Source organism: Natator depressus, chromosome 7, assembly GCF_965152275.1.
Source record: "Natator depressus isolate rNatDep1 chromosome 7, rNatDep2.hap1, whole genome shotgun sequence".
Lineage (NCBI taxonomy): Eukaryota > Metazoa > Chordata > Testudines > Cheloniidae > Natator > Natator depressus.
Genome location: NC_134240.1, coordinates 19694495 through 19708120, shown reverse-complemented (window position 1 = coordinate 19708120; position 13626 = coordinate 19694495). Strand labels below are relative to the sequence as shown.

Below are 13626 nucleotides of genomic sequence, written 5' to 3'. Positions count from 1 at the left end.
CAGGAACACTCACTGTGCTCCCCAAAGCCGGAGTTAAGCGCTTAGGCTCCCTATCCAAAGGATGGAGAGAGAGAGAGGGGCCTTAGAATGCAATCCACAAAAGCCAACACTCTAGACAGAAACGCCTAAGCTAGCCATGGGAGATGCTGACAAGAGAGCAATTTCCTAAGCCTCACCCCTCTCTTTGAGAAAAGCACCCGAGCTAGGGCTGCAGGGAGGCACCTATCTCTGCTTAACGATCCACGAACAGGCACCCGTCTCCTGGAGTCTGGGGGCTCAAACGCCTCAGAAATCGCTTGTACAAATGAGGTTAGGCATCTGCACACAACTACAGGAGAAGGAGGTGGTGCCATGCACCTTATAACTTTTAGCCCACTGGTTAGAGCACTCAGCTGGGATGAGGGAGAGCCAGGTTAATTTCTGCCCGAGTGGGAGAAAGGTGGGAGACCCTGCTCAAAACCTCTCAGGAGAGTGCTTTTACCACTGTCCTGTGGGATATTCTGATGCGGGGCTCTCAGTGTCTCTCCTGTTGGAGCTATTCCACTGTGGATGATTAATTCAAGAATGATTGACTCAGGGGGCAGGAGCCTAGGTCTCCCATCTCCCAGGCAGTTGCCCTTACCACCAGGCTACAGAGTCTCTCTCATGTGCATGTGCCCAGTGACTGTTCCACTGTGGATAAATAGTCATTAGGTCAGAGAGAGAGAGAGAGAGAGAGAGAGACACACACAGACAGACAGACACACACACTCTGTAGCCTGGGGTTTAGGCATCAATGCCCCAATCCACTAAGATATTTTTCTTTTTCTGATCGCCAGTCCAGAAGCGGTAAGAAAAATGTACTAGTTAGGAAATTATATGCAGTGATGGGTCAGTACTTCTGCACCCCTTTCATTCTGACATGATTTAAGCTCTCTCTCTCACTAATGGTTAGAATTTTATATGAACACATCAAACCAATTCAAAATGGTGGTGGGGGAGCTTGAAGTTAGTTCTCAAGAGAACGACTAAAATCATATTTGAAATGTGTGTGTCTCAGGGGGGAAGGGAAGCAAAACAGTAATCAGAGATGTGATTTCACGTTCTAATATTTCACAACCCAACCAGAGTGAAAACAAGTGCTATGATGGAGCAAGAAAACAGAGGTTACCCCCAGCCTTCTACTGACACTCAGCATGATATCCTGCAAAATATTGGACTTTAAAGTCTTTGTGGATCCTCAGTTTAGTAGAGGAATTTCTTAGCATTGATCCAGCATGGACCTTAACCCAACGTAATTTTCATCCCCTCTGAAATATGACAATTCTGTCCCATTCTGCTCCTTTGTATTGGGCTGATGATAACATGCAACATACACTTGTAAGCTCCCCAGGGGCATAGAGCCTGGGTCAGTTTCGTTCCTTACTTCAATTCCTAAGAGGGTATTAATAATCCTACTTCGAATTTCCTTTGCCAGCCAGCTACACAGACACATTTCTGTGCCTTCTGGGTTTTTATTTTAAGCCAATTTAGTGCTGGAGTGACAGTCCTGGAGATAAGGAGTACTTGTGGCACCTTAGAGACTAACCAATTTATCTGAGCATAAGCTTTCGTGAGCTACAGCTCACTTCATCGGATGCATACTGTGGAAAGTGTAGAAGATCTTTTTATACACACAAAGCATGAAAAAATACCTCCTCCCACCCCACTCTCCTGCTGGTAATAGCTTATCTAAAGTGATCACTCTCCTTACAATGTGTATGATAATCAGGGTGGGCCATTTCCAGCACAAATCCAGGGTTTAACAGGAACATCTGAGGAGAGTGGTCACTTTAGATAAGCTATTACCAGCAGGAGAGTGGGTTTGTGTGTGTGGGGGGGGGGGGAGGAGAAAACCTGGATTTGTGCTGGAAATGGCCCACCTTGATTATCATACACATTGTAAGGAGAGTGATCACTTTACATAAGCTATTACCAGCAGGAGAGTGGGGTGGGAGGAGGTATTTTTTCATGCTTTGTGTGTATAAAAAGATCTTCTACACTTTCCACAGTATGCATCCGATGAAGTGAGCTGTAGCTCACGAAAGCTTATGCTCAGATAAATTGGTTAGTCTCTAAGGTGCCACAAGTACTCCTTTTCTTTTTGCGAATACAGACTAACACAGCTGTTACTCTGAAACCAGTCCTGGAGATAGGAGTGCTCCAAGCCAATAACAGAGAAGGAATAGCTCAGGCAGGAGCAATGCTAGCTTCCCACCTTGTGAGGGAGAGAGAAATTCAGTTTCCATGCCTCTTTGGTCCTTAGCCTTGCAGCGGAGACTGCCAGTGTCAGTTGTGATGGTGACAAGGGTGTCAATTGCTACCAATCATGGGGGTGATTGGAGATATAAGCACTTGTCTTCCGATCACTGGCTCATTTCACATAGGCTACCAAACAACCATCAGAGGGTAACGACTGCTGGATTGGCAGTGGTACCTGTAGTAAAGGCACTGTAGCGCATCATCCGAACCAGTTAGTCCCTCTCACATTTGAGTTCTTCACTTGCCATACTTCCAGCATTATTTCATTTCTATAGTACTATGGAAATAAAAGATTAAAGCCATGTATTTCTCATAATGTAGCAGTTTGAGAGAGGATGGACTATGGGAAGGTAGAGATGTTCTCATGTATGTAGAGTAAATTCTGCTAAGAGTGATCACAAGCACGGCTGTGCTGTGTGGATCTAACAGGTCTGTACTGCCATCTACTGTACTGAGAGAGAGCAAGTTACCAAAGGGGGTGATTAACCTCCATGCTGTTGCTGCAGATGGAAACCAGTAATATGCCTTTGACCACCTACAGCTGGCCTTTTTTTTTCCCTCCTAGGTAAATTTTACTTTATTTACTTGATAATCTCAACAGTAAGTGTTCAAAAAAAGACTATCAGTTGCTTTGACTCCAAACATAATTCCTCCCCCTTCCCAAAATGGGCTATAAAATGTCTAATTGAGAAAATGTTTACATAAGCGATAAGAAATGAGCAGCTCAAGACTCAAACAATATACCTAGCCACTTTAAATTTCAGGATGCATGGATTTTGGAAGGGAAGAGGGAGACAAAGGGGCATGTTATTCTAAGTGATCAGCTATTTACCTCTGATGTAGAGATGATCCCAAACTAGACCAATCAATGATTTGATCCACTATGAAAAGTCCTACATTTCTAAAAATGTTTTCTAATGTAGAAACATACAGGTTAACAGCAAGTTCTTGAGCCAAATAATAGTTGCCAGTTAGCCATTCTTGCTAGCATGGGGAGGATGACAGGTAATCTTGTGGGCACGGTATTTCTCTGGCAAATACCCTGATTTAATCACTTCTGTGCATCAAGGAATCACATCACACATTAGGCCAGTCCACTTCCTCTTTACTGAGCATCAAGAACTAAACCCCCCATAAGCAGAAATTGTGCAGAATACTTGGCTTTATGCACGAGCCATCAAAGCCCATGTCAACAATTGTTGATAAAACTGACATGGCAACAGAAAAAAATATTTTAAGTAGGGGTGTTTTTTGTTTGTTTGTTTTTAAGTGCACTGCATGTATTTTAAAAGGAATTTCCAGCCTCAAAAGCAAAAAATGACCTCAGGCTAGTTTGCCCAGAACAGAATCTGCTACTTTGCAATGAACTGAAATCTTGCCCATGCACCCATTTAAGTTCAATATAGATGTATCACTTCTCAGCTGTTTATATTTTTACATGCCCTAATAGCAATTCAGAGGCATTGTACTAAAGCTAGTAAATGCCGAATAGTGTCCCATTGAAAGAGGCCAAGAAACATTCCATAGGACCCAGATTCTTGCCACCCTGTGGGGATGTTGCCATGAACCTTCTGGTATAAAAATTATTCTTTCGAACACCAGTGGGATATAAAGAGAATCATGTCACAGGCAGTGCCGGTGCTATAGATACAGCTCAGTGACATCCTCAGGGTGATGTTACGGAGGAATGTAAAATAACAGGGTTTAAACTCGGAGGTTAGAAAACAGCATCTTTGGAAAGAAACATCCACAGTGAAAGGCAGCATGTGCTTCTCTGCCTGCCACAATCAGTACTCCAAAGATTTCTTTAAAAGAAAATCAGATCATGATTGATGATCTTAGTTAAAAGTTCCCAGCCATTTGATATCATCCTGTAGCTGCCCCTTAACATGTACACTTGAACAGTTTAAAGCTACATTTTTAGGCCAGGTTCTGATTTTAGGGACACTGGTATAACAGGAGTGATCATAGAGTTCCTCTGGATTTACACCAGCATAATGGAGATTGGAATTGGGTTTAACCAAGGATTTCTTTGGAAAGATAATTTGATTGGAAGAAATTTTGTGCTGCCCCCATTTTTTTTTTTTAAATAAAGCTCCATCAGAATTATATTTTTAACACTGAGTAGGCAAAGGCTTTGGAAGAGAGATTTGGAGTTGGCTGAATCGTTCATAGATAAAAAAGGGAACACTGGATCCTCTTTTCCCATTGCTGCTCCAAGATTACAAAGCATTAGAATCTCCACTTAGTTGGTAGTATTCCTCTTCAGCCTTACTTCGATGCTGCATTCTCTGCAGACAAAGAATAAGGCTTTTCCTCCAGCCTGGCATCCCAGCGCAGGAGAGACAGAGAACTGCAAGTCTGTAAAGTGGCTTGTAGATGTGCAGCTGGAATTGGAAATCCAGCTTCATTTATAGGGCTAGACATTGATGTGCAGGTAGTTCCATCAGTGCTTGCAAAGGCATGAAAATTCTCTGGTGTATGTGAAAACCTGATTGTGAAGCACCCAGACCAAATTTTGCTGCAGGGATGGAGCAACGTCACCTGTCCAAAGCAAAAGAAACAGACGGCTGGAGAGAGGAAGGACAGATAGACGGGCAAGTTTCAAGAAGTTGAGCAGTTCCTTAAAGGGCAGGTGAACCTTTAATTCGTGTGGTACAAAAGTCACAGATGATAGCAGAATAAAGGGGTACATGATACAAAATATTTGAATTGCTTAGAGAATGCTTATCAGTGGAGTGAAAAGTGTTTTAAATCTAATTTTAAAAAAAATATATATATAGTGGTGTATTGTGATATTTTTCCCTGCTTCTTCAGGGCCCAGGTGATGAAAGCACGTGAGCGAGGACATAAGCCCAGGCTTAAAGTTAAGGACCTTTGACTCCAATGAGACTTAAAAACATGTTTAAGTGCTTTCTTGAGTAGAGATCAATATTCCAATGTTCACCAAAGAATCCACCAAAAAAATGTATTAAAAATAAAAGATTAAAGGATGTCAACACAAGTTTAGTAAAAAAATTACAGTTGAATTACATTCTTCCTTTGGTTTCTATACCACCATATAGAATTCTCATTTCCTATCAAAATTGTTGCACACTGTTAAACTGTTGCTTTCTAGCTGCGTTGCAGTGATGGAGAAATACGGTTCACTGCTGTATATTTTATAAAGTGCTTCAGGGTCCTTCTGAATAAAAAGTTGCCCTCTCTCATATGTAGCGAGAGACTTAGGACCTATACTGTGGTTATCTTAACTAAGTGCATTGTAAACTTGTATGTAAAATGCAGTTTCTAGTTAAAAAAAGAAGTTCAAGGCTAGTTAAGACAACTCATTTCAATTTAGCACTAAACTTGGGAACTATAACATACTTGTCTTGTCTGCTCACCAAATAGTCTACAAGCAAAAAGAAACTAAAGGATTCCATAGCAGCATCCTCTAACCCTAGTGCTGAAGGTTCAGAGCGGCACTTATCTACCAGGGAGAGATTACAGACACACAGTGCTTATGTGCTACTCCTGAACAGAGGTTTTGACTTTCTAGACTCAGACAACAAAAGTAGTAGTGTATAATAAACCTACAGTCATTCTCATTCAGAACCTATGTCCATCTGCAGATAATATTTTATTTTCAGTTTGACACAGTTGAAAATATGGAAATGGTCTTCACTCTGAACCAAAGCTAGTTTAGGTTTAAAAAGTTTTTTATCTTCATTTTTCTTGTAAACATTTCTGACTTTAATGCCTCCTTACTTGTACTCACTTAAAATCTAGCTCTCTGTAGCTAAATAAACTTGTTTTCTTTAACTGAAATTAATCTAGTGTTGTGAATTGTTTGGGTAACTCCCTTTAAGGTAGCAGACTGTTGTACGTTAATCTCCTTAAAGGGGCAAAAGGCCTAATATCTGTTCAGGAGAAGGCTGGAGAGGGCAAAACACAGGCTTTTGGGGGGGAAGTCCGGGACTCTGAGTGGTTTGGGCTCACGCTGTACCCAAGGCTGCTGGAAGCCAGTGTGTGGCTGGTGTTTGCTGACAGGCTGCTGGGGTCAGAGCTGCGGCCATACAGACACTCAGGATGCGACCTCCATGCTGTTCAGCTGTTTGTGGGGAGTCCAGGGTAGGAGCTACAGCAGAAAAGCATAGGAAGGCACCCCAGGTTGCAGGGCAAGTGGTGACACAGGCTCACAGCCCCTCACTGGTCTGGATTGCACCCCAGAGTGTCATACCCACTTTTAAAAGGTGCACGTTGACATGGCACAGATTGCTTCCTAAGAGCAACTTGAACATGAATGGGAAAAAAGCTTGAAAATTCCATGCAGAATTTCTCTCACCTAAAAGAAGTTGTGTGTGATACATGAGATGAGATGTTGTGGGAGAAGGTGGTGTGCCAGACCAGAGACCTTGGGTTTATAAAGTGTGGGTTTGCTTTAAAAAAAAAAAAACATGCTTAAGATTAAAGTTACGAACAGGTAAAGATGCAAAGTAGACAGGTTTTATTGTATTTTGAGGCTTTGCTGTTCCTAGCAGCTGTGGTATAAGCATCAGTCTCAAAATAGCAAAATCCATCAAAATTACAACTTATTTCTTTAAAGCCACATATTCTAATTTTAGTTGATACAAACCCCCCCCCCCCCAACTTTGCATATGGCCCATTTTAAGATAACGCAGGATTCTGGGCCAAATCCTGCAAGGTGCTGAAACTCCTTAGCTTCCACTATTTTTAAATTTCCTTTAATATGATCCACTATGAGCATCATCTTCACCAAAAATAATAAACAAGCTCCTGTGTTGATGCAGCTATGTGGAAGTAAACACAATTAGGCCTCTTTTATGCTAAAATGAACAGCATACTAATGAGACATACTGAATCAATTATTCCTAAGGGATTCATGGCTATCAGTCAGATTATAAAAGCTAGTTTATTTAGACTTCACATTTCTGATAAGAAATTCTACGTTAAGCAGAAGACAGCTACATTGAAATTGAAAAATTAATCACCCCGGTTGTTTGAATTAATCCGGTTCATCTGATTTTGCTTCACAAAAGTTCACAGAGCTGTTCTTATTTTAGTTCTCCCCCCACCCCCGTTGCCCCAGCACCCGCAACCACCATATACACGTGAAAACCCTTGATAAACTGCTTGTATGCCAGAGACTAAACTAAGACAGTCCCCAATAGGTTGGAGTTAACATCAAGCCTTCTTGATGAAACCATGTGTAAAAGCTTGTCAGTTCTTAGACAGTAAGAATGGGACTATTGAACTGACATTTATAGAGTGCTTTTTAAATCATCTGTCTGAATGCACATTACAGAGCAATGAATCACACACCTAAAACAACACTTCTGTGCAGACCAATCCTGCAGCCATTGTGTGCTCAACAATCACATATCTGCGTAAGTTTTCATTGCTGTTGGTCTTCCTGATGTTAACTGAGGAAGGGAATACTGGCTAATGGTTCTCTCATAGCTGGACTCCATAAATTATACATTATAAAAGAATGAAATTGATTGACTTGCTCCACAACATATTGCAGAGATAGCAAACCAAGGCCTTTTCCACTCCCAGTATTGAAGATTCCACTGCACTTTTTGCAAGAGCAGGTGTGAGAGCGCTGGAGTCCTGGCCAAAATTTCATTTTAGGTACTACCTAAATTCCTCCTGCCGTTTCACCTGGATTCAGTTCTTCTGTAGCTCCTTTCCTAAGAGAATTATGTAAGGCTTAGAAGTTTGCATGATAATGGCACCTGCAAGTAGATCATTTGAGGATTTCTATGTAAGCGACACATTGCACTGCAAGTTAGGGGACCTCAAGTGGAGAATTCCCCCTTCCAGAAAAGATGTGGGGAGATGGACAGGTTATAAGAAGTCAGAACCTGCACTGAGTTCAGGTTTACAGCAATTTATCTTTAACAATCTGACTGTGGGTGGGGTGCATGTATATACATGTCCTGGTGTGATTTGTAACAGTTATATTTACCTGAAATGAGAAGCGGGGGGGGGGGGGGGGGGGGAGGAGAGGGAATTGTGCTTTTTCCCCTACTTTCCAGCAATGCTCACTTTTCTTCCTCCCCCAGAGCCTGAAGGAGGCCAACTTTATGGCCATGATATCATCTACAATCTTCTGCTTCTGTCCCCACAACTTTAGTTTTCTGTTAATGAATCATAAGCGAGTCCGGTCAGCTTTATTCACTTTATTTCATGTTCCCCCAGTATTTGCTCTTTCAGAAGTCCATGTTTATTCACTTACCTCTTAAAATACAGACATACTGTATTAAATTCCCAAGTATCTAAAAAAATAGGATGATTTGTTGATTTTTCCCATAAATACACTTAAATAGGTATGGGCCTGAACCAAATTCCCAGATCCAAACACAAATGCTGGAGACATCAAATTTAAATTCTAGATGTAATGTTTAATGATAACTGTCATACATAATAAAGGCCACAACATTCTAGTATCTTAATTGTTTTTGTTCCACTGTAATGAGATTTACACGTTCCTTTTCTAACACTAGAACAAATTCCTATTCCTCTACTCACACTGAGTAACATCTACTGCCACAAATGGTCCCATTTCTTCAGTGGGAACATGAGTGGAGTAAGGAGTTACTCAACACAAGTAAGCGAATTGGAATCAAGCCAACTGAGAACTATCAGAGTTCTTCTTCCTTTCCTCCGGCCACGTCCATTTTTAGGTCTGTCTACTCTGGGCCTGACCCAAAAGCCACTAAGTTAATGGAAAGAACCCATTTGACTTCCGTGGGTTATAGCTGGAACCCCAAATACACGATTTATTAGGTATCAGATCCCTTACTCATCACAGCTCAGAGATTGTAATCCACTGGTGAATGTGCATTATAGGTTCCCCTCTGTGCTGATCCACAGAGGATACAAGCTGGTTACAGCTCCTAGCCATAGAGCCTTTGCTCATGCTTTGTGTGTGTTTGCCTCAAAGGTGACCATCACAGGATCAAAAAAAGGAAAAAACTATTTGTATTCCCCACAACCATGACCCTTGGGCTCTAGAAAGAAAAATAAAATATTGTAGATACAGCAGAACCTAGACTACCCAAAATGCCTTGTCATATGAAACAGCTTTGTCTCCCAACATTACTAGTTACATTGAAAAGTCCTTCAATTAACTAAAAACGTTGATTATTCAAACTTATTCTCCATCTACTGCCCCGCACTCCACCCCTTCCTGACATTCCACTAATTCAGGTTGTACTGTATTGCCAACCTTTAAAAACAGCCAGATTCCTGACAGATGTTGAGCATTCATAAATACCAGTGGGCAACCCCCACTCTTACATGAAAGGCCATGGCATCCTTCATGGCCAAACAGACTAGAGCAGATGGGACCTCAGTTTTTTCTCTTTCTCCAAAAAGACACACAGACAAATGTAACTTGATTTAACTATTTGAACAAGACAAAGGGCAGAGCTGGCCCTGTGGCTATTTGAAAGGATAGTCAAAAAAGCTCACTCTTAGGGAGGGAGGGAGATAATCCAAAATGGGAGTATTTCTTAGACAGATTTTAAAGCTTTGTGTTAAAGCAGTGCCTCTCAACCTTTCCAGTCTACTGTACAGTACCCCTTTCAGGAGTCTGTTTTGTCTTGCATACCCCCAAGTTTCACCTGACTTAAAGTATTTATTTACAAAATCGGATATAAAAATACACAAGAGTCATACCACACTATTACTGAAAAATACTGACTCATTTTTACCATATAATTGATAAAAAAATCAACTGGACTATAAACATTGTACTTGCATTTCAGTGTATAGTATATAGAACAGTATAAACAAGTCATTGTCTGTATGAACTGTTAGTTTGTACTGACTTGCTAATGCCTTTCATGTAGCCAGTTGTAGAACTAAGCAAATATCTAGAAGAGTTGATGTACCCCTGGTTGAGAACCATTGTGTTAAAGGTTGTTGTAGTCTGGTTCAATGAGACATTTTAAATCTCACTTATTTCTCACAGTCACTCACATATTGACTGCTGTGGGGGTATAGATAGTCTTCTCTTGTTGCATTTAAGTGTAGGTATTGCAAAACTAATGCCTAATCCCCGGTTTAGGCCCAAATCGAGTTCTGTGAATTCAGACACTTTCACCTGCACTGAGTCCCATTACTTCATGGCCACAGTGGGACTCCAGGGGTGCACCGACAAAGATCCCCATTGAAGCAATTAAGTTAATAGGGCCTGATTCAGGCCCAATGTTCCACCCTAACAGAGCCCACTACAGGATCAGGGCTTTGGTAATCAATATACGGTAGAACTAGGATTTTTTCTGAAGAGTTTCAGTTAATTAAGAAAAAAAAAACCTTCACCCAAAAGGACTATAAGGTCTCATGCAACAAAAAGGAAGAGAGAAGTCATTTTTTTAATTAGGAAGGAAAAAAACTAAAGCTCCCAAATTGGCAGGGAGACTCAGGAGGAGGGGCAATATAGGAACATGACTCCATTCTTTTGAAATTGACTAGATTTCAAATTGTCAGTGTCCCTTTAAATTACTCTTTTTCCTCTTATGCTGCACACAATAGGGATTTACTGATTTTTTAGTGGACAGCAATATGTCTGACTCATTTAGGGGATTATCATTACTCTAACACAGCATTTCATTCTTACATATTGGAAATCATGTATACTGTAATTCAGGCAGTGTAATTTCCTGTGTGGCACTTCACCACATGAATAGATCAGGGAGTTAAAATATATTGTATATAGAATATACACATTGCAGGTAAAGTCAAAATATGGATGTTAAATATCAGTCATTACACTTGTTACATGCATGAGTGGCCATTGCAACAAAGGCACTGGATTATTAGCTAATGAGGGACAAAAAGAAAAATCATACAACCCTGCCTCACCCCCATCCGTTTGCCTCTCTCACAATGTGAGATCTTTTTTCTCTGAACCCCAAGCCCTGGCTTTAAGTGATTTTTCAGATCTGAGACTTTTTTTTAAAAAAATGAAATAAGTGTCTTGCCTTCCAGGCTGCGGAGAGAAACTTGAGAATGGCCCCTCTGACGGCTAAGGGCTCAAAACCCAGAGGCAAATAAAGAGCCCTCAATGTAAAGAACACGAATCTCATGATCTCAGTGGGCAGCCCCTGTGCCCGGGTTTCTGGGCGCGGCTCCCGGCGGCCCCAGGCTGGAGTTAGCGCCTGCTTCCCGGCCTGCTGCACCGGCAGTAGCCTACAGCGGGCTGAGGAAAGCGGGGGTTTCTCGGGGGGCCCCGCGGCCCGGTTACCGTAGCGAGGGCGCAGCGCCAGGACTGGGATCCCAGCGACTCTCTCCCGCCCTTCGAGGGCGGGCTGCGGCGCTTGGGTGGCTCTGCCCGGGGGAAAGCAGTTCGAGCGCAGCCGCAGGACCGCGGCGGATCCTGAACAAGGCGGCGGTGGCGCGGACGGCCGGGCGGGGCTGAGGGCTGCTCCCTAGCACCGTGGGCCTAGGCCGTGGCAGCGCCCGCCGCACCTGCCACCCGCGCTGACCTCCCCCTGATGGCGCTGGAGAAACAGCCGCCCCTCGCGTTCGCGCTTCACGGCACTGTCGCAATCATGCAGGCGGTCTGAGCTCAGCTGCGCTTTACGGCAAGATGGCGGGGCTGGGCTGTGGGCGGTCTGTGGGCCAGGTCTGTGCTTCGTAATCTGCTTCCCCTGTCCCGGCGCAGAGGCGCCATGGACCGTAGGAAGAAGCCCCTGGAGGTCACAGTCGCCTCGGTGAGTGCTGCCGGCCAGGGTGGGGGCAGCCGGGCGGGTCTCTCCCTGTGTCTCCTGGGTAGGTCTCTAGCCCCTTCCCCCCCCCCCCCCATAGCCCCATGCCCTAGATTGGTTCCTGCTGCGCCCCGTCCCGACTCCGTTCCCCAGACAGATCCCCCCACCCCCGGCTTCCTCCCCCAGCTGGGGACTGGAGCCGGGGGGAGACTGTACTCGCTCTCCTCCCCCGAGGTGCTGCAGAAACCCGCCCCCTGGGGCGAGCAGGGCAGCTCCGTCTCGCTGAGTGGTTCCCGAACTGGGGTTCGTGAGAAGTCACAGGGGGTTCTCGGGGAAAGTTCCCTAATGGCGGGCAGAGCTGTCCCTAGGGACTCCGGGCAGCCCTGGGCCAGCCACCCGCAGCCCCTGGACTTCCAAGAGCTAAGCAGATCAAAGCAAGCATCACTATCACCCTGAGGAGATTTAAATGTCAAGACGCCTTATAAGAAATGGAAAGGGAGGTGGATGGGTTTTTTTTTGCCGTTTTTAAAATTAAATAGGCAGCTAGTATTTTTAAAATTATTATGAAGAACAAATTTAAACTTCGTTGTAACGTGCGTTGTTTGCCTGGATCGCTCAAGACCTGAATGCTTGTGCAGGAGGAACTCTTTGAGCTGGCTTCTTAAATACCTTCGTGCCGTTTCACACGTGATGCTCCTTGATGAAACATAGGAGCCTTGTCTTATAACAGGCTTATTCAAAGTGATACAAGCTACAAAAGTGAGATCTTGGAAGACTGTTGCTGTTTTCATAATGTAATAAAAATACTGTAATGATAGATACTAGTGTGTAATAAGCATGTAATTAAAACAAATTTTATATTTCCAAGAGCACTGCTTTTATAATTTATACTCCAGTAAAGGAGAAAATCCCTGGGACTAGTCATTTTTAGGAGGGGGGGGGGGGTCGCAAGAGTTGACATTTTAGTGAAAGGGGTTCACGGGTTGTTAAAGTTTGGGAACCACTGGTCTAGCTGCTCATTGCCCTACAAGCCTGTCTCAAGGCCTCGCTCCTCCTAACGGTGTGAGTGCATCAGAGCCAAGGTTCTGCACAGTGCAGGAAATGCCATCGTGTTGTGGCTGTACAGCACCAGCTCATCCCCTTTTGGCCAGGGTATGTGAATGGCCAGCCTCCACCTGGCTGGAGTCAGTAGATGCAGTGATTCTGCTATGTGAAGACAGAGAGAGAGATTAAAGTGGTGTGGTGCATCATAAGATGACACCATAGGGTGTTACCAAGATGCAAACATTAGTGGGGGACGGGGGGTGTCTAGTAGGACAAATCTGAAAAGCTCCTACTTTCTCATGTACTACAGCAACAGTAAAGGATTTTAGAACCATTTATAAGATGTTCAAGGTTCATGCAAGAACAACAGAAGCCCCTTCACATCAGTTTTAGTTCCTCCTGGAAAGTTCCCTTGGGTTTTTATTCAGTTGGTTTGTAGTTCATTACAGATAATTTAAATGATTTTGTATCTCTGAGCTATTTTATTGTAGTTGGTAATCACACTTACATGCAACACAAATTAAATTAAGCAAAACTTGTACTTACCCAGTTTTTAAGAGCCCTCTAGGAATTCTTTCCTCCT

At 43.3% G+C, this 13626-nt stretch overlaps 1 protein-coding gene across 4 annotated transcripts in view; it reads left to right on the top strand.

The window, feature by feature from the left end:
- CCDC174 (coiled-coil domain containing 174) overlaps positions 1–13626 on the top strand; it is a 39172-nt gene that overhangs the window by 2447 nt on the left and 23099 nt on the right. For 2 of the 4 annotated variants that reach the window (XM_074957605.1, XM_074957604.1), the window contains exon 1: positions 11847–12005. The exons of the other annotated variants lie outside the window; for them this stretch is intronic. In XM_074957605.1, the coding sequence (XP_074813706.1) occupies positions 11964–12005 (42 nt within the window). In that variant the 5' untranslated portion in view covers positions 11847–11963. Of the gene's footprint in view, positions 1–11846; positions 12006–13626 lie in introns of those variants that run through there. 4 annotated transcript variants of the gene reach the window in all.